We start from the raw sequence: 24,458 nt of genomic DNA on the forward strand, positions 1-24,458 counted from the left end.
TTGCAGTAGTCCAAGCGGGTGATAACTAGAGCATGCACCACTCTGGCAAGACAGTCCGCAGGCAGGTAGGGTCTCAGGCTGCGTACCAGGTGGAGCTGGAAGACAGCTGCCCTGGACACAGAATTGATCTGTACCTCCATGGACAGCTGTGAGTTCAGAATGACTCCCAGGCTGCGCACCTGGTCCTTCAAGGGCACAGTAGCCCCATTCAGGACCAGGGAGTCCTCCACACCAGCCCACCCCCTGTCCCCAAGAGCAGTACTTCTGTCTTGTCGGGATTCAACCTCAATCCATTACTGCATCACTGTCCAGTACAACTGCTGCCTTCCGAGGCCAATTTTTGTGTGGCCAGCAGGGACAGCTAACATGTTGCCCTTCAGGTGTAATTGAACTGCAGTTCCCATCCGTGGTTGGCTACAGCAGGGGGATGACTCACACTCATTGCTCCTCTCACTTCTACCTCTGGCCACACCCACTTTTACCTCTGGCCCTGATCCACCATGGATGACAGTTGCCCACAGAGAAATGCAGCGCTCAGGCTAAACAAATAACAAAAACAAAACAAAACACAACTCATTTTATTTAGCCCATCAAAGTGCCACAAATAGCTTTCGGCATTCTCAGAAACTCTGGATCAAGGCTGGATGGTAAACAGGTTGGGAGATGGAAATAAGAGTTGCCTGATGGATGGATTAACCTGCCTTTCGAGGGTACAGCACCTGTAAATTATGCAAAGGGGGGGGGGAAACCCGAGTTAAAATAGAAGCAGAAATTTACCAGGGTCAGCTCCCCCTATTCCGCCCCATCTCATCTGTTGAACCCCCACCTTTCCTGATAAAAGGTGGCTGTTTGGCTCCCTCTTGAGGCCTGCGCGCTGCACTGCAGGTTCCCCGGCGGGGCGGGGCTTTCCCTGGGACCTGCCCCGCCCCGCCCCGCCCCGCCCGCTCGCCCGCCTACAAAGCCCGGCGTGCCTCCCGGCAGCGAGTCCCCGTATCCCGGAAGTGGCGTTGGTGGCGGCGGGACGAGTGGAACTGCAGAGAAATGGAGCGGCCGGGCGGAAGCGTTCCCGGAAACGTGCCGCTGCGCCCCTCGGACGGCGGCCGGCGGCAGCCAGAAGAGATCAGGGGCGCCGGCTCCGCCATGGCCAAGCAGTACGACGCGGTGGAGTGTCCCTACTGCGACGAGGTCTCCAAGTACGAGAAGCTGGCCAAGATCGGGCAAGGCACCTTCGGGTGAGGCTCTGCCGGGCGCCCGTCGCCCCCCTGCGGGGAGCCCCCCGCGCCCCCCACCTCCCCATGGACCCCCCACCCCAGCAGGGTCCCCCACCCCCGAAAAAGCTCCCCGATCCCTGCGCCACGGGCCCCACAGGCTCCCCCACTGCTCCAGCCCCACGGCCTCCCTTATGGGCTCCTAGCACAGGCTCCCAACAGACGTCCTTCATGCAGGCTTCCCTGGGGGGGCCGCCCCTTTCCTCTCCCCTCGGGTCTCCCATTGCCTCGCCTTCATTCTGGCCTCCTGTCTGGTTGGCTTCCTCTGGTCTTCCTGTTCTAGCCCCACCCATCCTGATTAGTTGCCTCCCCAAGTTGCTCTCCGGTCAAGCTCCCACCGCGGCGGCCTGAGGTGCCCCTTCCTTTCCCCCTTTAGCTCCTTGCTGCCCTCCCCAAAAGTCTTGTTCCTCGCTCGTGTCTCTTAAATAACTCCCCAGCTTCACACACTGAATTGCTTCCCCCGCACCAGCTCCCTTCGCTGATTGCAGACAGCCTTTATTAATTACTGTACTGATATTATTTGTCCCTTGGGAAAAGACCAAGGCAGCATAGGTGGTTCAGACCCACCCCCGTTTTATCACCTTAATAATCCCAGGAAGTAGATTAGCTGGAGAGAAAGTCTTGCTTCTGGAAGCATTTCAGAGTGCCTCCACTCTGATTAAGATCATAAAAAGAGGTAGAATGTGGCCTGAGGGGACCCAGGTTCAAATTGCATGAGAGAGCCACCTTACTTGGAGGGGGGACAACAACCATCTAATCCAGAGGTTTTCAACCCTTTTGAGTCCACGGCTCCCTTGACAACTGCATTCCTTCTGCGGCACCCCTGTGGGGCTCAGGAGCCTGGTTATGTCCCCCCTTGCCTGCAGAACTGGTAGCCTCCCACCCTTTTTCAAACACCCTCCCTTGTGGAGTGTTTCCTCAGCCTCCTCTCCTCTCCCCTTTCTCTGGGAGTCCTCTGAGCAGCTGCTGCTGCCGCCCCTGGTCTCTGAGCTGCCCACCCTGCCCCAAAGAGAGGTGCCTCCTCACACTGCCCCACAGGGGCCTGGGAAGAGGATGCCCCCAGCCTTAGTGGCCCAACGGAGGCTGGCCAAAGGTGAATGTGAGGCCAGCATCAGGCACTCAGCTCCCAGACAGGGCTTGCACACAGCAAGCACAAGAAAGGCCAGCACAGCACCTGCCTGCCTGGCCTCCCACTTGTCTGTCCATTCCCAACAGCAAGGGCTGGTGGACTGGCAGGCTGGGCTCCTTCACCCGCTTGCTTGCTCCAGGGCTGCTACAACAAACAGCTGCACAAGCCTTTGGGAGGCAGAGACATGAGAGGGCATCAGAGAAAGGAGGAAGGAAAAAGGGGCAGAGGACAGTGTTGCCCATGGCACCCTGACCATCATTAAAGGCACCCCAAGGTGCCACGGCACACTGGTTGAAAACCCCTGATCTAATCCATCTTTGGATCCATCTAAATTAGGTGCCACAGCATTTTCCTTGTGACAAGGAGTTCCAAAGCTGAGCTTTCCTCAGGCCAAATACGTACATTTGTTCTGGGTGTATTGCAGTTCGCTCTCCCCATTTTAGGCAGAATTTACTGAGTTTTAAAGTTCAAAAGGCCTTTTCTTTCGTTTTTCTTTCTTCTCAGTTACCTATCTCTTATACTTTTGTCTACCAGACTCCTTTCACACTCTGCTTGCACCTTATTCCCACCCATACTCAGACTGCCAGTTTTTTAAATCTCCTTTCTCTGATATCCCCTTCCTTTCTGTTTCCAGCTTGTTTGTTTATTAAATTAGATATTATTATTATTATTATTATTATTATTATTAACCTTTCATCTTGCTTTCTAAATTCTTTCAACACTACTGAACTTGCCCTTTCCCCTCAGACTAGAGAGATCTCTCTCTCAAATTTCTCTCTCCAGCCACCTTTACTTTGCATAAAAGAAGTTGCTGGTTTTCAGGCCTTTTTCCAAACCAAAAAGCTTCACCACAACTAGTGGGTGGGACTGGTAAGTGAGGAGGTAGGGGAGCGGCTGTACAGTACCACTGAGCCCCCCTGAAAGTTCAGCTGTGGGTCCTGGCCTGGCGTCTGAGAAACCCTGTGGAAAACTAGTTAATTTTTTGACTAGAAGTGCCAATTGAGGCAGTGTTGGGACAGTACCTTCTTGATGGTGGTATCCTGTTCTTTCATCCAGTTGCTCTCAAATAACATGTGTCAGCTTGCTTGGATTCTTCATGTTTTGTCGTTCTGCAAAACCTTCCATGTGCCTGACACAGGATAGCATCTTAACACATCTGCCAGTTTCAAGTCTTTCCTTCCTTCCTTTTCTTATCAGCAGGATACTGTAGGATTCAACTTCCCTCCTACATGCACCTTCTTACATCGGGCGCACATATACTTTACAAAAAAACAGAAAAAAACTCGAGTGCTTTTTGAATAGTGCCTGCTTGTTCCAAGGGTACCTCATCAAGTGGCAGCTTCACTCCATGTACATGTGCCAAAAAAGCCATTCATCATGTGTATACCTTGGGTGAAGAAGACCCAAGGCTCTGCCATTTGTGTGGCCCTTTTCATTTTTAGGAGGGTAGTTGCACTTTCCCTGTTCGATTACCTGAGGACTGCACAGGAAGATAAGGAAGGTGCTGCTGGATTAGGCCTGAAGCTGAGCACGTGAAGATAGCACTGTTGTTCGTCTCCCAGCAACTGGTGTTCTGAGAGATGTTGCTCTGGAACCCAGGAGTTCCAGTCAGCATTTATCCAGCAAGAGTTAGTCAGGCGTCTCTGGGGAGTTTGCAGGTGGAAACACCTCCAGGTCCTTGGTGAATCTTAACACTTCCCATTTTCTCTACAGGGAGGTGTTCAAAGCAAAACATCGTCAAACAGGCAAAAAAGTTGCATTGAAGAAGGTGTTGATGGAGAATGAAAAAGAGGGGGTAAGTTTGTGCTGTGTTGGGGGATGAGGAGGGCAGTGTGTAAGGGTGATTATGAGCATGGGAGGTAAAGTAGCTTTGAGGTGCATCTTTGGAACAGAATGTGGGTGCAAAATTGGGTGCAGCAACCTGGATCAGGGGGAGGTGGATCCATCTGTTGTAGTGTTGTGTTTCAAAGAGTGGTCAGGCAGATGCTTCCAGGAAGCCCTAATGCAACAAGTCAGTAGTCTTCCTTTATTATCCTTGTGTTTACCATTCAGCAGTATGTTGCCTCTACAAAGACTTTTGGCTACATACAATAAAGGTGACTGGCTGCCTGGCCTCTGAAAGGGAAAGTTTCGTTGTGGCTCTCAGGACTGATCCCACTTGAGAAACGCACTCTGTATGAATTTGTGGCATCATTTTTTAAAGGCCATCTAAGCCAGTTGCTGTCTCACCATCTTGCAGCAGTGGGTTTATTTTGCTGTATCATAATTCCTTCTGTTTCTGGTGTTCATGCTGACAGGGGTTGATGCTTGTGTTGCCCAAATGGCAAGTGGAAGAGAGGGCTGAGTCTTGGCAGGAACCCTAAGGCTTGCGGAAGTAGAAACAAATCTTTTAGCCAAAACCCCAAAGAGGAGGCCTCTCAACAGCTGCCAATTAGTTACTGGATAAAGTTCAGAGTACTGGCATTGGGGTACAAAGTCCTATACAGCTTTGAACCAGGGTACCTAGAGGATCGCGTTATTCCTTGCATACCCAACTTAACAATGCAGATGCCATTCTGTAAGGAGGTCCATTCCACACAGTGTCAGAATGGAGTCTTTAGGTTGGTGGCACCTACCTGTTGAGATTCCCTCTGGTTTCATATCGGACAGGAGCCTTCTCTGTAATCTTTTTGAAGCCTGCTAAAGACTCTTTCAACAAGCCTTTTAAAATCTTTGTCCCAGTTGGAATCTGTCTTGAATACAAATTGATTTTATTTACATGGTGTTTTTAAAAACTGATTTTAATATTAATAATTGTTTTAATATATGCAGTTGTTTTTCTATGTATGTGATTTTTTATGTACATTGTACTATAAACTCCTTTGGAAGTCCTCAAGGGAAGAGATTCATAGATAAAAGTAAATAAAACGAGAAGAAACTTTGTAACCATTGGGTTTTTTCCTGAAAAGAAACTAGCCAGGTTTTCTAGTTTGCATGTCATGGTAAGTCAAAGCTTGTGGTTTGTTGCTCCTGGAAGGGCAGAGCAACATGTTACAAACTATAGGAATGTGAACTAGTGCACTGCTGTTTTATATTAAGCTATGGTTTAGCATAGATCTCTAGCATTTATTAAAGTTTTCTAACTGACTGTCTGGGTTATTTTTTAGTTCCCCATCACAGCCCTACGGGAGATCAAAATCCTACAACTACTCAAGCATGAAAACGTCGTGAATCTCATTGAGATCTGCAGGACCAAAGGTAAGAATTGTGGCTGCAAAAAAGGCAGTTTTTACGATTTGCAAGTTCTTACGAAAGCTGGAGATAATAATCGCATTCCAAAGCATTGAGAAATCACTATCCCACAACTCATATGATATGACTGACTGATTGATTGATTGATTAGATTTAGGCGTGTTCCATCTTTCCACACTAAAAAAAAAAAAGTGTTCCAGGACTGCTTATAATATATGAATGTAAAAACAGCAGCACTATAAAGATATGGATTTGGAGCGGGTCCTGGTGGTTTCTGCATTTGCTGTAGAGAGAAGTGAGGTGCAGATAGGGCTCATGAACCTGGGAAGGTAGCCCATCCAGGAGAAGGAAAACTCTGATCTTAAGCCTGTGCTGCGTTGCAGGATATCTTTGGGAGAAGAAAAGGCTCAGGAGCAGACCCGACACAAATTCAGAGTGGAATCCCTAAGGCGGTTGGGTGGGGCCTGTACGCCTCTTTCTGGCAGCTCCTGCAGCGAAGCTGGTGCCACATCAGTGGATCACATCAGCGGGGTGGGGGTGGTGATGGTGGTATCTTGTCATCTGGGCAGCCCAGGACCTCCAAACACACTGCCCAGCATCTGGGCAGCAAAACTATAAATTAAAAGCATTTGTGGATGACTTAGTATTAACTTTAGAACAACTGAGCAAGAGCATACCAGAAGCGATAGACAGATTTGGAAAACTAGCAGCTTTCAAATTACATAAAGAAAAACCAAGATGATGGTTAAAAATACGGACAACCAAGCAAAAATGATCTAGATCAGGCATAGGCAAACTCGGGCCTCCAAATGCTTTGGGACTACAACTCCCATGATCCCTAGCTAACAGGACCAGTGGTCTGGGATGATGGGAATTGTAGTCCCAGAACATCTGGAGGGCCCAGTTTGCCTATGCCTGATCTAGAAATCATGTATGGGTGGAAAGTAGAAAAAAAATTATCTGGGGATCTGGTTAACAATGAATAACTATAATATTTACCAAGATAACTACGTAAAGGTTTGGAAAGAAATAAAGAGAAATTTGGAAATAAGGGAAAAAATGAAACTATTGTTATTGGGCTATATTTCAGCTATTGAAATGAATGTCTTTCCAAAAATGTTATTCTTATTTAAAAAGATCCCATTCGTTGACAACACCCTATGCTTCAAAGAATGGCAGAAAAATACATCAAGGTTTATCTGGCAGGAAAGGAAGCCCTGAATAAAACATAAAGTCATGATTGATATAAAAGAAAGAGGAGGTTTCGCCCTACCAGATTTCCAAATCTACTTTGAGGCGTCATATTTATGGTGGATAAAAGATTGCATATTGTTGGAAAATATCAGAGGTTGAAATTTGGAACGACATGATACACAATTTGCCTATGGTATGGAAAGGCAAAAATTTATAAAACCTTTACAAATCATGTGATCAGAAAAAAATTATAGAGAGAATGGAAAAAGTATAAAAATCTATTGGAGGAAAACCCCAACGTGGATATCCCTGATTGAAGCCACTGCAAGGAAAAGGACAAATATGGTCAAACAATGGTGGACATAAAAATAAATCCCAGATTTTACAGGACAGGAACCAAAGTTGAAAGATCCCAAAAAACTAAAAAAAAAATTAACAGATACACCAGATTAACAAACTGTTTAAAATGGATTAAAAAAATTGGATTTGCAGAACAAAAATCCCAACTCACAAGGGATTTATTAAATACAAAAGTAGAAGTATTATCAAAAATGTACAAACTGCTGCTAGAGTGGGATACAAAAGAGGAATTTGTGAAATCAGGTATGATTAAGTGGGCACAGATGTGGGTCATAACATTGGTTATGAGCTGTGGGAGAATTTATGGACAGTAAATATGAAGGTCACGGCATGTTACGCATTACAGGAAAATATGAAAATGACCCACAGATGGTATTTAACACCTGCCAAACTAGCGAAAAAAATATTTTAAGAAGAAAAAAGTAAATGTTGAAAAAGCAATGAAGTAGAGAGATCCTTTTTCCACATGTGGTGGTCCTGTAAAGTAATCAGGGAATTTTGGGAAGTAATTTGCAATGAATTTAAAAAGATATTCAAAATAACCTTTCCCCAAAACCCTGAGGCATTCCTTTTGGGAATGGTAACAGAAGTCCCCAAAAAACAAACAAAAAATTAAAAGCCACCACTGCAGCTAGAATCTAATTGACACAGAGGTGGAGAACGAGTACGGTACCAAGCAATGAAGAGTGGAAGTTTAAAATGCTTGAATATGCTGAATTGGCAGGCATAACGAACAGGTAAGAGAAAAAGACGATAAAGAATATAAGGCGGACTGGAAAATGTTTATTGAATATTTTAAGAACCAGTATAAACAAGTAAATAACCTAGCAGGTGTTGAGCAGAATAGAAGCTAATAGAATTTAACAGAAGAAGAAATTCGAATATTAAAAATACACGATTTAATAGAAAACTAAAGAAGCCAGGAAAAGGGTGGAAGGGAAGTCACCAGGTATTTGTATATTGAGATTGATATAAAATTTGCACAACCAGGGGGTGGAGGGTAGGGGATGTGGGATGTGTGTTTCTCCCCCCTGCAAATAAATAATAACAACAGCAACAGCAAACAAACAACAACAACAACAACAATAGCAAACAAACTGCCCAGGCTTGCACCCTGGGGAGGTCACTTTGGTGTTACTAATGCAGCGGTTTGGCTTCACCTCTGGAGGCACACTCCATTGTCTCTCAAGATGGATGCCAACACCAACAAGTCATATGGTGCCTTCAGAGGTTGCCATGCTCAGTGTCCGAGGTAGCTTTGTGTGTAAATTGTATATATTGCGTGTGTTTTGGTCTTGAGTACTGGCATGCCCTAAGGGACGTGGGTGGCGCTGTGGGTTAAACCACAGAGCCTAGGACTTGCCGATCAGAAGGTCGGCAGTTCGAATCCCCACAACGGGGTGCTCTCTTGTTGCTCAGTCCCTGCTCCTGCCAACCTAGCAGTTCAAAAGCACGTCAAAGTGCAAGTAGATAAATAGGTACTTCTCTGGCGGGAAGGTAAACGGCGTTTCCATGCGCTGCTCTGGTTCACCAGAAGTGGCTTAGTCATGCTGGCCACATGACCCGGAAGCTGTATGCCGGCTCCCTTGGCCAATAAAGCGAGATGAGCGCTGCAACCCCAGAGTCGTCTGCGACTGGACCTAATGGTCAGGGGTCCCTTTACATTTTTAACTGGGATGCCCATCCCTCCCGATTGTTGGTGAGACTGGCAAGAGCTGATGTGCATTGTATTCCCAACAGCTTCTGGGGGCACCTCGTTGGCTATACCTGCCACCTGTGGGAGGTGGTTCTGCGAGAGAGGGCTGTGCAGAATGGCAGCATGTGAGGGACAGAAGCAGTTCTCATTTGGGGAGCTGGGGAGGATAGACATTTTTCTTTGCATTTTTGGGTGGATCTGTGAGTACTAAATCGTTTCCTTCTCTGCCAGATGGTTTTTGATGCTGCATCCTTGTGCCTTAACCTGCCTTGAGCCTTTGAAGGCAAGACTGTGATTGCGGCTGCTTCCTTTTAATTCCTACAGCCTCCCCGTACAACCGCTGCAAGGGCAGCATCTACCTGGTATTTGACTTCTGCGAGCATGACCTGGCTGGACTCCTCAGCAATGCCCACGTCAAGTTTACACTTTCGGAGATCAAGAAAGTCATGCAAATGCTCCTGAACGGCCTGTACTACATCCACCGTAATAAGGTGAGGGGGTCTTCTCTGGTTGAGACTCTCCCCTACTCCTAAGCTTCTTGACCTGAAGGAAGTTGGGAACTGTAGCTTTGGGATTTTCTGCCTGCTTCTCAGGATGCACCTTTTTATAAATCTTTTTTCTACATCTACCCAATTGTTTTCCTTCTCCAGATCTTGCATCGGGACATGAAAGCAGCCAACGTGCTTATCACCCGCGATGGTGTTCTGAAGCTGGCTGACTTTGGCCTGGCTCGGGCCTTCAGCCTGGCAAAGAACAGCCAGCCCAATCGCTACACTAACAGGGTGGTGACTTTGTGGTATCGTCCTCCGGAGCTGCTTCTGGGTAGGCAATAATTTGGGAGGGGAGGAGAATTGCCTGTTTGTGCTTTCCCCCTTAACCTCTTAAAGGAACTTTTTCTTACTTGTCCAAAACCCGCATTCACTTGTGGGCAGCCTTCCAGGGGCTGCATGCCAGTGATGGGCAGGGACAGAGGTGGGTGCAGGTAGAGCAACAGATATGATTTTCAGGGGAGTCCATCACAGCAAGGCCTGTATGAGAATTGACCTGAAGAGAGAGAGCCTGCCCTGGGCAGAGTTCAAAGGGATGGAAAGAGAAAGGGCTGTAGGGTTTCATACCCCTGAGATCTTACTCATATAATAAAAAGGTACCGCTGTGGTCATGCAACAGTTTGTTTGGCTGCCAGCATTGCAAACTACAGCTTGACTACGGACCTGCTGGGAGGGAGGAGGGAGCCGGGTTTAATAATAATAATAATAATAATAATAATGATAATAATAATAATAATAATAATTTTATTTATACCCCACCCTCCCCGGCCAGAGCCAGGCTCAGGGCAGCTAACACCAGCAAAATCATAACGGGGGGGGGGGGGGACAGGACACCAATTTAAAATACAGGTTAAAATGCAATTTAAAATGCAGCCTAGTTTTAAAAGTAGCCCATAGATCAAAACATAAGGGGAGGAAAAACATAAGGGGAGGAAAAACGTAAGGGTCAGACTGAGTCCAAACCAAAGCCCAGGAGGATGAGGTTTACAAGTTCCATTTTGTGTATTCATAGGACATTACGTTTTAAAAAAGATAATCAACTTTACTCCTGCATTTAGAATTGTGTGGGTAAGGCCTGAAAAAATAAAATAAAAATGAACATGCCTGTTTGCCGCCTTTCTCCTCAGCATGGAGGTCTTCACAACCACATGAAGCAGTGTAGTGCAGGCAAGCACTTACTGTTTCTGGCAGAAGGGATCTAAATTGTGCTCGTTACTACTAGCCTCTTAGTTGACTAGTGAAAAATTTGCCTTCTGCATAGGAAGCTGCCGTCTACTGAGAGACCAATGGCCCCACCTAGCTCAGAACTGGCAGCACTGACTGGCAGGCATCTCTCTAGGGCTTCAGGCAGGGCTCTGCTAGTTGGAGATGCTGTCGGGGATAGAACCTGGGACCTTCTACATGCAAAGCAGGTGTCCTGCTGCTGAGCTATAGCCTTTGTGCAAAGCAAGTCTGGGAAAAGGGTTCATCACTCCATTCCTTCTCTGCTGACCTTTTGCATTTCCATGCTTCCTCCCCCCCCATCCTCTTGATCTTCTGTATAGAATTCCTCATCACAAAGCATGATTAGACAATCTGTAAAAAGAGAAGACTGTTATCTTGATTCTTTTAATTTTGATTCATTTAATTCTTTACAATTTGCATTGTAAATTGCTGATATATTGTAAAGAGATAGCCTACTTGTGCTTTTTGTTTGCCTGAGGAATCTATGCCCCGCCTACTAACCAAAGTTATTGGCACAGTTTAACAACCGTATTTAAAATGCAACACAACAGACAGTTTTCTAGGGCTTTAAAGATCCACACAATGGGTTGTTAATCCTACTTAGAGTAGACCCACTGGCTAACTTGGGCACCTTAGTTGGATGCAACGCTAGGATTTCCAGTTGAGACTGGAAGCAAATTGCTAATGTGTTTTTGAAGCCGTGTTGTGCAGCCCTGGTTTCTTTGAGATTAATTAATGAGTTTCCTTCTGTTTAGGGGAACGAGATTATGGACCACCCATTGATCTCTGGGGCGCAGGATGCATAATGGCAGAGATGTGGACCCGAAGCCCCATCATGCAGGGAAACACAGAACAGCACCAGCTCACTCTCATCAGCCAGCTTTGTGGAAGCATCACCCCGGAGGTATGTTTCCTAATATTTCAGGTTAGAAAATGAGCCCCCCCCCAACCTGTGATGAAATCCTTCCCATCCATGATGGGATATTGCTTCCCAAATGCTTGAGCAAGAGCTGAATTTAGTAGCTATGGCATTTGAATCTCTGGATCATATTTAAACTGCTGGCATGATCTTTGCTGTTTTTAGAAGCATGGGAAGTGGCCTTATTTAGGGTCAGAGAGTTGGTTCATCTACTTCACTGCACTGAGTCTATCCAGCTGTTTATGCCCCTGTTGAGAAATGCGGGGTGGGGGGAGTGAGCATGGTGCCTTTTCCATGCAAAGCACAGCAGAGGCCCTCACATACTTCCCACGCTTTGATTATTTTAATTCTGAGATTTATACACTCTCTCCGTTTTTAAAAAAAGTTTTTCCCAGCCTAGGATAATTCATAGCATTTAAGGCTGCCCTCCTGGTCTCGCTTTCCTAGAAGAAGCTCCACCAGGGAAAGTGGAACTTACCACTGAGAAAACCATGTTCAGATTCTGCTGTGGGATAAAGGACTTTGTTGTACAGTACAGCAAAGCGACATCCAGGCTAATTATGCTTTTGTGTACTGTTTTCAAAATTAAATCCGAAGGAGGGTAAAATATAGAGGCCTGGGGAAGCGATACAGCCTATCATGTGAACTTCTCTGGAGTGATCATGGTTAAGGTTTCATGACTGAGGGCCTCTTTTTGCGCTTTGCCATCTGCCTCCCCTTTGCTGGTGGGGCATTTGGAAGAGGGTCTGCAAAGAAGGTTTTAACTTCACAGGCAAGCTAATAATGGGGATGGGTCATCCTTGGGGACCAGGCATGTGATGTAGGCATCACCACCTTGAATTGTGCTCAGAAGCTTGCCTTGTGACCAGTGTAGCTGTTAAAGTTAGGACTGGGCAATGAGGTATCCTCCAGATGTGATGGACTTCCAGCTGTTATCAACCACAGCTGGTGATAAGGAACGGTGGTGATTATAGTCCTGGAGGGAGGCAGCATCCTCAACACCCTGGGTTTTGGCACTAGCAAGGCGTGATTCCCATTGCCCTTTAGCAGTCCAGCAGCGCCTCTTGAAGACTGCAGTTTCTGAACACTCTTCAAGGGAAGCCCCATGGATTGCTAGGACAGTAATCTTAAGTGACCACTTTCAGTGTTTCTGTTAGTTTCTTTACAACTAATGGGTTATACCCAATGTAGCACTAAGCTGAAGTCACTTTGTGGTACAAACCCACAATTTGTGTGTGGCCACATTTGGGGGGATTGTGTATAAAGCTGAAATCATGTATAGCCTGAACAACTGCCGTGCAACCATCCCTACCTTTTTGAAAGGTGGTGCACTTAGCAGGCCTTGTCCGCCATGCAAGGTGGAGAGCTTAGTGGCTGTTTCTGCATCAGAAAAACCTGGCACAGAGAAAGCTCTCTGCCCTGCATCCAGTTTGGTGGCCATTGCTGTATCATGTGGGAACAAACCATAGTTTGGTTGTTCGAAGGAGTGCTTCCTTTTGCCTGACCTGATGGGGCTTTTTGACACTTGGAAACTGAAATGGGTTATCAGTCTCCTTCCTCTGGATTTAATCCTTGTCTGGTTACTCCTTAGGTGTGGCCAAACATGGATAAGTACGAACTGTATGAGAAGCTGGACCTGCCGAAAGGGCAGAAGCGCAAGGTGAAGGAGCGGCTCAAGGCGTACGTCAAAGACCCATATGCTCTGGATCTCATAGACAAGCTGCTGGTCCTGGATCCTGCCCAAAGGATAGATAGCGATGACGCCCTGAATCACGACTTCTTCTGGTCCGACCCTATGCCCTCTGATCTCAAGAACATGCTCTCCACCCATAACCAATCCATGTTTGAGTACCTGGCTCCTCCCAGGAGGAGGGGTGGACATATGCCACAGCAGCCTGCCAATCAGGGCAGGAATCCTGTGGCGACCAATCAGACAGAGTTCGACAGAGTGTTCTGATGGCTGTGGACCAAGAACAAGAATGGAGTACTGGTTTCCAATGGAATAACGCAAATGATTTGTTTCAGCTGGGTTTTTTGTTTTTTTTTACTGTTGCAAAGCAAAGCAAAACGAACAAAACAAAAACTGGTAGGAAGAGAACAAGACAGCTGTAGGTCTGTGTTTTAAGAGCTACAGGGCTAGATTAAACACTGGAAAGGTGTGTAGAGTTCTGCCTAGCTGGGCTATCACAGACTGAATTGCAGCTTTTCTGTGCTTGTTGATTTCTAAAGTACTGAAACAATCTCGATGAACTTTTTTTTTTTAATTCATTGTTTCTATGAATTTGCACTGCTATGAAAGTGTGTATCTGGTGTGCAGGAGGATGGAGCAGACTGGGTAGAGTCTTGTGTCCAAGAACGGCTGCTGACTTTGAATCATACTGTGGGGCCTGTCCACTTCTGCCACACATGTGTTGTGGCAGTGGGTTGTTTAGGGTGGCCAGGAAGGAAGCTGCAGATCTCCCAGGCTTTGGTAACAGAGGTAGCCTTCCCATGGTAGTAGAGAAGAACGTGGACCCATCCTTGAGCCACTGTAGGATGGCCATCTAACCATTGTTTCTTAAATAAAACAGCTGTTGGACTACAAGTCCCATCATGCCTGGCCACTGGTCCTGCTATGGTTGATGGGAGTCGTAGTCTAACAGGTGGTGAACCAAGTTTGAGAAACACTGAATTCTGATCTTTTTGCTGCACCACTACGTAGCTCTGCCACGGATTTTGTAGGCTTCAAGCTTTTTTTTATTATTTAAAAATCCCAACAGCAGGCAGTAAATGCTTACTTACTTGGACCTAACAAGGCAAGAGGTCTGATGACTTTTCACCCTGGGTATGGGTGGGATACTTATCTGTATTATACTTTTATCATGTTCTGGTCTTTTTTCTAAATAGCTCAACTGTAATAAAAGGTATTTGCATAGATATCTGGTACTGTGTAAGAGCTGCTTTATTTTTTAGATTGCAGAGTTAGCCAGCGGTGTGGTAGTTAAAAGTCTCAGATTAAGTGTGGAGAGAGTGGAGTACAAATTCTCCCTTTTGGACCTGTCTGTCTGTCTGTCTCATATGTCTGCGTGCACACGCGCGCGCACACACACACACATTATCTCTTGGCTTACTTCACTTGTAGGGTGGATGTAAAGATAAAATGGAACAACTATGTATGTCATCTTGAACTCCTCTGAGGGAATGTGGGATAAAAGAAATCAATAATAAATAAATACCATTCTGATCAGGAGGTCTGGAACGAAGAGGGCTGATTGTTTGATCTCCTCTTGGAAGTTACACCTGCGGTCGTTCTGTCCAGTGGAACATCCAAGGAGAGGGCATATTGGGGCAGGGAGGGGGCCTGCTGGGAAGGGATACACAACCTCCCCTCTGTATCACATCCAACCACCTGCCAGCCCTCAGATGATGGCTTTCAGACAGTCAGATCCTACCTCCACACAGCTCTAAGGGAATTACAACTAGAATACTTTAAAATGAGTTAACCCACATTAATAGTATGGTTATATTGCTAGACTTTATTTGGTATTGTAAAATGTATATTAACTCTTTCAAAAAAAAATTTGGCCTGAAATTAGTTTAGAAGGGCATGAATTTCTGCCTTTGTTTCTACCTTTGGTTTTTGGGTGGAGATGATACTGCCAGATTACTGCACTAAAATATACTGGGAATCTGGTTTTATTCTATGTGGCAACAAACGCTTCCTCACTAATGAACCCAGTCAGATGGGAGGGGCATAAATAATAAAGTTGTTGCTGTTAATCTATATCAAAATGAACCACCATTGGCAGACAAATGCTTCTCATTTGCTTATTTTCTCTGTGGCATGTACTTCTCCCAGAAACGTCAAATCATAGATTGGATGAGAACATGAAACTAGTTACCAGGGTATTTTCTTACACAGCTCTGATAGAATAGTGCCTCAACATTTTACTCAAATCCCTGCTGCTGTCATCTCCAGAGATGGAAAAAAAATGTGGCCACTAGATGGTCTAAATGGACTTCGGGTGGTAGGGTTAAAATGTGCAGAAGCCATCCAAAGCCAATGAGAAATTTGAGGATTTCAAATAGGTTTGCTTTGCAAGGTTGAGCCAGAGTGGAGAGAAATGTGGGACAGCGCTCACCTTGTACAAGGGAGGAAGACTGTCTTGGTATGTCAGAGGGTATCAGAACACAGCAGTAGAGAAGCCTGGGTTAGTGTTGGACAGGGACCAGGGTTCAAATCCCTGTTGACCTTGGGCCAATCACTCGCTCTCAGCCTAAGCTTTCTCTTAGGGTTGTTGTGAGGATAAAATGGGGAGCAGGAAAACTATGCTGCTTGAAAGAAAGGTGGTACAGTGGTGCCTCGCAAGACGAAAATAATCCGTTCCGCAAGTCTCTTCGTCTAGCGGTTTTTTCGTCTTGCGAAGCAGCCCTCTTAGCAGATTAGCGCTATTAGCAGTTTAGCGGCTATTAAAGGCTTAGCGGGTTAGTGGCTAAAAGGCTATTAGCGGCTTAGAAAAAGGGGGGGTGGAAAAAAGACGTTTTCGTCTTGCAAAGCAAGAAAGCATAGGGAAATTCGTCTTGCGAAGCGCATCGAAAAACGGAAAACCCTTTCGTCTAGTGAGTACTGTGTCCAGTTCTGGGCACCACAATTCAAGAAGGACACTGACAAACTGGAACGTGTCCAGAGGAGGGCAACCAAAATGGTCAAAGGCCTGGAAACGATGCCTTATGAGGAACGGCTAAGGGAGCTGGGCATGTTTAGCCTGGAGAAGAGGAGGTTAAGGGGTGATATGATAGACATGTTCAAATATATAAAAGGATGTCATATAGAGGAGGGAGAAAGGTTGTTTTCTGCTGCTCCAGAGAAGCAGACACGGAGCAATGGAGCCAAACTACAAGAAAGAAGATTCCACCTAACCATTAGGAAGAACTTCCTGACAGTAAGAGCTGTTCGACAGTGGAATTTTCTGCCAAGGAGTGTGGTGGAGTCTCCTACTTTGGAGGTCTTTAAGCAGAGGCTTGACAACCATATGTCAGGAGTGCTCTGATGGTGTTTCCTGCTTGGCAGGGGGTTGGACTCAATGGCCCTTGTGGTCTCTTCCAACTCTTCTATGATTCTATGAGGTATATAAATTCAAGAAATAAATAAATATAACAATAACAACAACAACATTTGAAATATATCTCAACCATTGAGTTCCAAAGGTTTTATGTCTGGGTCATATTGGTTAACAGTTTCCTGTAAGATGAAAAAGGGAAGTTGAACTAGACACTGAAACAGCTTGTGGTTTTTAACTACAGCGTTTTGAAGTCAGAAATAAAGGGTCATCTCTCTCTCTCTCTCTCTCTCTCTCTCTCTCTCTCTCACACACACACACACACACACACACACACACACACTCAATCTTAGTGGGTACTGTGAATTTCACAGTAGATTCCTGCAGTTGTGATAGGAATTTTGAGGTCTTAGATATTTGGTAATGTTCATAAGCGTACCAACCAAGCACTTAGATAGATCAGCACAGGAAGACCGACCTGGAACCATTTTGATTCCTAAACTGAGCAAATGTTTTCTCTGCAAGGTCAAAGTGGGAAACCTCCCCATTGTCTCTTTCCTCACAAATCCTGTCTTAAGGGCACATTTAAGATATGAATAGGGTGTGAGCCTGTGACCTGGCTCAGGAACTAAGTATTTATCATTACAAAAGAATGGCAATCCATTGCCCCAGGCAATCCAATCAAGTAACCTGCCAGACAGGAGATAAACAACAATATTCTCTGGTTGGCCTCTGTTATTTTCTCCTACCAATAGGGAACCTATTGTAAGGACTCTATATGGATACCCCATAAGGGAAAAGGGCATTTTTTTTGTTACAACACAGTGTTTGTGCTAGTGGGGAAACTTGGTTCCTGTGACCATGACTGTCCAATCTGAGCATCACATTCATTCATCATTTATAAACTGCTTAATTTTTTTTTAAAATCTATTTAAGTGATGTACAGCTAAAAACAACAACATCTATGGTTCTATGACTATGACAAAAAACAAAATCAAAACCAATAAGATAGCAATACACACACACACATATGAGAGAGAAAAACTAAAAAAATGAAAGCATATGAAAGTGATTAAAATAAAAGTTGAGGGGAGTCAAACATGTAAAACAGAGTCCAAGCCTGAAGAAAAAGGTTAAATTTTCCCTCCCCCCTCCCCCTAATGTCTCAACAAATGAAACGGATTTGTAAAAATGTTACATGGAAAAAATATGAGAGACATTACACTTACTTCTGTAAAACAAGAAAATCTTTAATAAAAATTAATTTAAAAAAAGGTTAAGTTTTCTCAAGATATCTGAAGGGCATGATGGTTGCTGCTTCGCATACAGCAGAAGGTGATGGCTTTCCGTAGTACAAGGGAAACAGCAGAAAAATGCCTGTTTCCCAGGTCAATGCTCTATGATATTTTGCAGCACCACAAGTACAATTTCTCAGGACTTACAGGTCTATAATTTCTCCTTACAGGTCTATAAGGAGAGAGATAGATGGTCTTTCTGGTAACATGGACCCCAATTGTTCAGGGTTATGTGCATAAACAACAGGACCTTGAAACATGGTCCTGTGTGCAGTTCCCTCAGCACTGGTGTAATATGTACCTGTCCAGGTGATCCACTCAACAACCTGGCTGCAGTTTTTGGCTTTTGTGACATTGTTAACGGAGAAATATGAGGGCTCCCTTGGACAAAAAACAAGGACATCAGCCAGGAATACCAGAGCAAAACAGCAGCTAGTAGGCTTGGTCTTTATTGAAGACTGTCGTGACAGGACTCCCACCTGCCACAAGGTGGAAAAAGATGGAAGCCCCAAACAAAAGAGCCCCCAAACTTTTATTAGCTGCTAATCCCCATGTCACCCCCCCCCAAACTACATCACGAATACATCATGGTTACATCATGAAAGGGGAGGTCTGGTGGCAGTAATCTGAGCATCCTGGACCCTGCCCCATGGTTCCCCTTGCCCTCTACCAAACACCCATCCAGTGTAACAAAAAAGATATTTACATTTCCCTGTTTCCTTGCCAAGTTAATCCCACCCGTTTGTCTTCCTCTGGGTTTGTTATTTCTGGAATGGCTACCTGTCTGGCACTCAGGTATCAGGATGCCAGGGATTATCACTCAGGCAGAGGGGCTGCTGAGTAGCTGAGCTCACATGTCTATTTGAATTTCTGAAGTTTTCCCAGTTACAGATAGGTAGCCGTGTTGGTCTGCCATAGTCAAAATAAAATAAAAAATCCTTCCAGTAGCACCTTAAAGACCAACTAAGTTAGTTCTTGGTATGAGCTTTCGTGTGCATGCTTTCGTGTGCAGGGTATCTGAAGAAGTGTGCATGCACACGAAAGCTCATACCAAGAACTAACTTAGTTGGTCTTTAAGGTGCTACTGGAAGAAATTTTTTTTATTTTGAAGTTTTCCCAGTGAGCCAGTACACAGATACATTTATCAGTTATTCTTACATTTGGTATCGTGCAGCAAAGGCCCTTTGAATTGTTAACGGAAAAATCTGAGGGCTCTCTTGGACAAAAAGTAAAGACACCAACCAGGATAACTTGGAGCAAAACAGCAGCCTGTAGGCTTGGCCTTTATTGAACTGATGCATCAGGGTGTTCCCCTCACTTGCAGGAGAGAGGAAAGACCCAGAACAATGGGCTGCAAGACCTTATAAAAACTTTTGAAATTCCCCTCCTCTAGGTCAAGCCCACCCCCAGAAACATCATGCATACATTACAGAAAGGAGGGGTTGAGGGAGGAGTTGTGGTGGTAACCTGAGTGTCCTGTCACCTGGCTGGTTCCTCCTTTCCCCCTCCCCATGAGTACTTTCCAGGTGACAATGGGGAGTTTGCAGTTTCCTGCCCCCAGAGGGAAGATCTGATCATTGTCCTTTGTTTCAGCCTGTGGTGAATCCACTGTTCTTTGTGATTTTGATTGTCTTCTGTCTGGGATTATCAGGGTTGACACAGCAACTGGGCAGGGCTCCTGTGGATGTGCTGGTATGCTGAAGAGATTATGGCTGACCAGAAACCAAGCACCCCCTTTGATAGTCCTTGTCACATGGAGTAAAAAATGGAACAGTGCAAATCCGATGTATGGTTGATTTTCTATGAATTTATAACAGAAATGTGGCGTGTGTAGTGTGTGAGTGTGAGTGTGTGTGAAGTTTGTGCAAACAGAATGATTGGGGTGGGGGGGTTCCTGCTACAGAATAGATAGGAAGAAACCGTGATGAAGTGTTTTGTGGGGACAAATCACAAAAGCCACAAAAGTGATTGTGCTGATTTTGGTAGTGGGCTGCATGTGCATGATATCTGCTGGAGGGGCAACCCCCCCCCAACCTATACATAAATTCCTGCAACAACCTGGACAGTCACAACAGTCCTGTAAGGTAGGTCAATGTTATTACTTAGTAGAAGGGGGTGGGGCAGCTGAGAGAAGAGTGACTTGCCTAGTGTGATAGGAATTTTGAGGTCTTAGATATATGGTAATGTTCATAAGCGTACCAACCAAGCACGTACATAGATCAGCACAGGAAGACCGACCTGGAACCATTTTGATTCCTAAACTGAGCAAATGTTTTCTCTGCAAGGTCAACGTGGGAAACCTCCCCATTGTCTCTTTCCTCACAAATCCTGTCTTAAGGGCACATTTAAGATAAGAATAAGGTGTGAGCCTGTGACATGGCCCAGGAACTAAGTATTTATCATTACAAAAGACTGGCCGGGCTCCCCAGGCAATCCAATCTAGGAAGCAGGGTATCCAATCAAGTAATCTGCCAGACAGGAGATAAACAAGGACAGGAGAAAAACAACATTCAAATTTCTGTTTTAGACCACCTTTTCTGTGATGTAGGTATGATGTATCTGAGGGTTGGTCTTAGGTTACACCCCTTCTGTATGTATGATGTTTCTGGGGTTGGTCTTGATCTACAGGGTGGCATTTTCAAAAGTCTTGATAAGGTCTTGCATGCCATTGTTCTGGGTTCCTCCTCCTTTCCTGCATGTGAGGGGAGCATCCTGTTACAACGGATCAGTAAAGATCAAGCTTACTAGCTGCTTTGCTTCTCAATATTATCTGGTTGGCCTCTTATTCTTTCCTACCAATAGGGAACCTATGTAAGGACTCTATATGGGCTCTTGGATACCCCATAAGGGAAAAGGGCAATTTTTGTTTACAACACCAGGTCTTCTCACAAGACTGTGGCTGTGGTGAGATGATCTGAATGGCTTCTCCCAAAAGAGCCCTGGGAACTGCCGCTCACTAAGGGTGCTGGAAGTTGGAACTCTGGGAGGGGTATATACAGCAGCTCTCAGAGTTCTTTAAATGCAATGGTGTGGATGTGACTGACTGTCTTTAAAAAGCACATCTGAGTAGCATTGTAGTAGGACATGGCTCAAGCATATCTGAGTCAAAGGCTAACCAAACAAACAAACCCAGGGTGAGACTCTGTACCGAATGCAGCCTCCAGTGACCTCTGTTTAGTTGTAGTTTAACTAGTTTTGGGAACTGTTAGGCTGCCCAGCACGCGTTCTGCCACAGGTCAGAAGGAATGATCAGACCTTCCTTCTGGAGAGTCATAATGGAAAGAAGAAAGTTCAAAGAAACATACAAGGTAAATTTGCCTTCATCCTACCTAGGTGGAACAACGTGAAATATATTTTTAAGAAGCTTCACCAATGTGAAATCTGCCCCTAGAGATTAAAAAACAGCAGATTGTGGTCATAATAAATAGTTACTGGTGGCTCCTGCTCAGAAAGGTCTTCCTAATACTTAGTCAGTATCTCCTTTCTTGCAATTTGAATCAGTTGGTTCCGGTCCTGTACTCTGGAGCAGCACGTTGTCTTCCATGTGACAGCTCTTGAGATATCTGGAGATGTTAGATATACTGTATCAATGTAAACTGCAGAACCGGCTAAACTCAGTGTAAACTCAGAAGGTGGAGTGGACTGTTCTCTACCAGAGAGTGAGTTTTTTGGGGGTAAAGCATTATTATTATTATTTCATTTTATAAAGTATATAAAACAGAGAGAACAATTATAACAACGGGCAAATATTAAAAGATGAAAAACAATCAAACGGCATGTAGAGTGAGTTGTTGCACATGAGTTTAAAAAACAAAGCCCAAGAGAAGACTATCAACTTGTATCAGGTCATGAAGTCAAGTTTCAGATTTGCCAGGCTTTTATAATAGTAATAATTTTTTATTTATACCCCGCCCTCCCCAGCCAAGGCCAGGCTCAGAGCGGCTTACAAGCAATAATAAAAACAAGATGAGTGATTACAACTTAAAAACAAAAATAAAATACAACATTAAAATAATGGAACATTAAAATATTAAAATGGAGCCTCATTGCAGGAGAAGGAAAAGAAAAAAGAAAAAGGGGGCGGAGGGAATCAAATTGGCTCCAATCCAAAGGCCAGGCGGAACAACTCTGTCTTACAGGCCCTGCGGAAAGAGATCAGATCCTGCAGGGCCCTGGTCTCATGAGACAGAGCGTTCCACCAAGTTGGGGCCAGTGCTGAAAAGGCCCTGGCTCTGGTTGAAGCCAATCTAACTTCCTTAGGGCCTGGGACCACTAGGGTGTTGTTATTTATGGACCTTGAGGCTCTCCGTGGGGCATACCAGGCGAGGCGGTCCCGTAGGTACGAGGGTCCTAGGCCGTGAAGGGCTTTAAAGGTCAAAAGCAGCACCTTAAATCTGACCCTGTACTCCACCGGGAGCCAGTGCAGCTTGAAAAGCACTGGATGAATATGCTCCCATGGCAGAGACCCTGTGAGGAGCCTCGCTGCAGCATTCTGTACCCGCTGGAGTTTCTGGGACAGCTTCAAGGGCAGCCCCGCGTAGAGCGAGTTACAGTAGTCAAGCCTGGAGATGACTGTCGCATGGATCACTGTGGCCAGGTCGGGGCGGGAAAGGTAAGGGACCAACTGCTTGATGCGGCGAAGGTGGAAAAATGTCGCCTTGGCTGTTGCTGTGACTTGCGCCTCCATGGAAAGGGAGGCGTCAAGGATTACACCCAAACTCTTAACGGAAGGCAGTGGCACTAATTGGGCCTGTTGTAAATAAAAATATGCCCTTTTCCCTTATGGGGTATCCAAGAGCCCATATAGAGTCCTTACATAGGTTCCCTATTGGTAGGAGAAAATAACAGAGGCCAACCAGAGAATATTGAGAAGCAAAGCAGCTAGTAAGCTTGATCTTTATTGATCTGTTGCAACAGGGTACCCCCCTCACACGCAGGAGAGGAAGAGGACCCAGAACAATGGCCTGCAAGGCCTTATAAAGACTTTTGAAATTCCCCTTCTCTAGATCAGGACCACCCCCAGAAACATTATGCATACATCACAGAAGGGGTGTAACCTAAGACCACCCCTCAGGTACATCCCACCTACATCACAGAAATCTAAATGTTGTTTTTTTCTTCTCCTTGTTTATCTCCTGTCTAGCAGGTTACTTGATTGGATTTTCTGGGGAGCCTGGCCATTCTTTTGTAATGCTAAAATACTTATTTCCTGGGCCAGGTCACAGGCTCACACCTTATTCAAACACAGATTAAAGGAAGAGACAATGGGGAGGCTTTTCCATTTTTAACCTTGCAGAGACAGGATTTGGTCAGTTTAGGAATCAAAATGGTTCCAGGTTTGCCTTCCTGTACTGATCTATGTATGTGCAGTTATGAACATTACTATATATCTAAAACCATAAAATTCCTATCACAGGCCCCTGCAAGAGAAGGGAGTTGGTCCCTCATCCCCATGCTATCCCGACCTAGCCATAGGACCTCTGTCTTCGAAGGATTTAGTTTCAATCGGCTCCCACGAAACCATCCAGCCACAGCTTCCAAGCATCTGGTCAGTGTGTAAGGGGCCGAGTTGGTGTGGCCATCCATCAGTAGATAGAGCTGAGTGTCATCAGCATATTGATGACAGCCCAGCCCAAAGCTCCGGATAATCTGGGCAAGAGGGCGCATAAAGATGTTAAAAAGCATTGGGGAGATGAAGGTTGTATTGAAAGTGGTGGTTCTGGTGTATATGTCATAAAAGAATGCCAAATCATCTAAAATGTGTCTGGAGCTTCTAGTCCTTGTAAAAATTTCAAATTATGTCTGATTTGCTCCATTATAGCTATTTTCCGGTGTAAGATTTTGGGCTGTTTTCCACTGAGTTGCAACCACTCGTCATGCTGCCAAGATCATACATAAGACCAATTCTTTTCACAATATATCATCAAAAATATCTGTCAACGGTAATTTTGTGCAGCGAACAATGCTTTAATTTCTGTCAAAATTAAATCCCAAAAATCTTACACCAACCGACATTCCTGTAAATGATAATATGGATCAATATTATCACCCTCCAATAATTAGGTGATATAAAACATTTCTGACATTTGCAAAGGGGTATAATACCATTTGTGTAGTAATTTTAATGAGTTTTCTCTAAGGATTTTAAGGGTTGCGATTCCCAAATTTTATTTCAGTCCCTGGGAATAATTTGTGTGCCAATATCCAGCACCCTAACTCTTTTTGAGGAGTTTCATAATTATACTAAGAAATGTGATGTACAATTTGAAAACCAATCTCTTCTTCCCCCAACCCCCATCGTGCTTAAATAAATTTTCAAATTGTGTTACGGGTCTCAGAGGACCTTGCGTTTCCACATGTTCTTTTACAACGAAACTGTGAGTTTGATTGAAACAAATCCAGTTTGTGTTAAATGCATAGCTGTCAAAGTTTCCCTTTTTTTAATGGGAAATTCCTTTATTCCGAATAGGATTCCTCGCAAGAAAAGGGAAAAGTTGACAGCTATGGTTAAATCTGATCTGACACGTCCGCCTCCCTTTCACGGAGAAGCAGCCC

The 24,458-nt window shown here is 45.0% G+C and overlaps 2 protein-coding genes and 1 long non-coding RNA gene across 3 annotated transcripts in view; 2 read left to right on the plus strand and 1 right to left on the minus strand.

Moving 5' to 3' along the window:
* Positions 1-563: 563 nt before the first annotated feature.
* On the minus strand, positions 564-4,103 carry LOC308579082. Its single transcript, XR_014004262.1, has 2 exons — positions 3,420-4,103; positions 564-719 (listed from the first exon to the last, which is right to left on the minus strand). It is a non-coding gene; the product is annotated as an uncharacterized lncRNA (long non-coding RNA).
* On the plus strand, positions 994-14,487 carry CDK9 (cyclin dependent kinase 9). The gene is made up of 7 exons (XM_081179804.1): positions 994-1,232; positions 4,111-4,192; positions 5,544-5,634; positions 9,203-9,369; positions 9,529-9,700; positions 11,406-11,554; positions 13,161-14,487. The coding sequence occupies exons 1-7, from the start codon at positions 1,042-1,044 to the stop codon at positions 13,524-13,526; spliced, it is 1,218 nt and encodes a 405-aa protein (XP_081035930.1). The 5' UTR covers positions 994-1,041; the 3' UTR covers positions 13,527-14,487.
* A 6,643-nt stretch (positions 14,488-21,130) lies between these two features.
* Positions 21,131-24,458, plus strand: part of FPGS (folylpolyglutamate synthase) — a 49,757-nt gene continuing 46,429 nt past the window's right edge. The window contains exon 1 of the mRNA XM_081179753.1: positions 21,131-21,211. Coding sequence (XP_081035879.1) covers positions 21,149-21,211 — 63 coding nt within the window. The 5' untranslated portion in view covers positions 21,131-21,148. The remainder of the gene's footprint in view (positions 21,212-24,458) is intronic.

The sequence above is a fragment of the Podarcis bocagei genome (genome assembly GCF_964188305.1).
Source record: "Podarcis bocagei genome assembly, chromosome: Z".
Classification (NCBI taxonomy): domain Eukaryota; kingdom Metazoa; phylum Chordata; class Lepidosauria; order Squamata; family Lacertidae; genus Podarcis; species Podarcis bocagei.

Excerpts from the sequence above, each read along its gene's own strand:
- CDK9 (XM_081179804.1), top strand. The coding sequence starts at position 1,042 with ATGGAGCGGCCGGGCGGAAGCGTTCCCGGAAACGTGCCGCTGCGCCCC. Across the intron at positions 5,635-9,202 it reads TGAGATCTGCAGGACCAAAG|CCTCCCCGTACAACCGCTGC; the intron begins GTAAGAATTGTG and ends TAATTCCTACAG. Across the intron at positions 9,701-11,405 it reads TCCTCCGGAGCTGCTTCTGG|GGGAACGAGATTATGGACCA; the intron begins GTAGGCAATAAT and ends CCTTCTGTTTAG.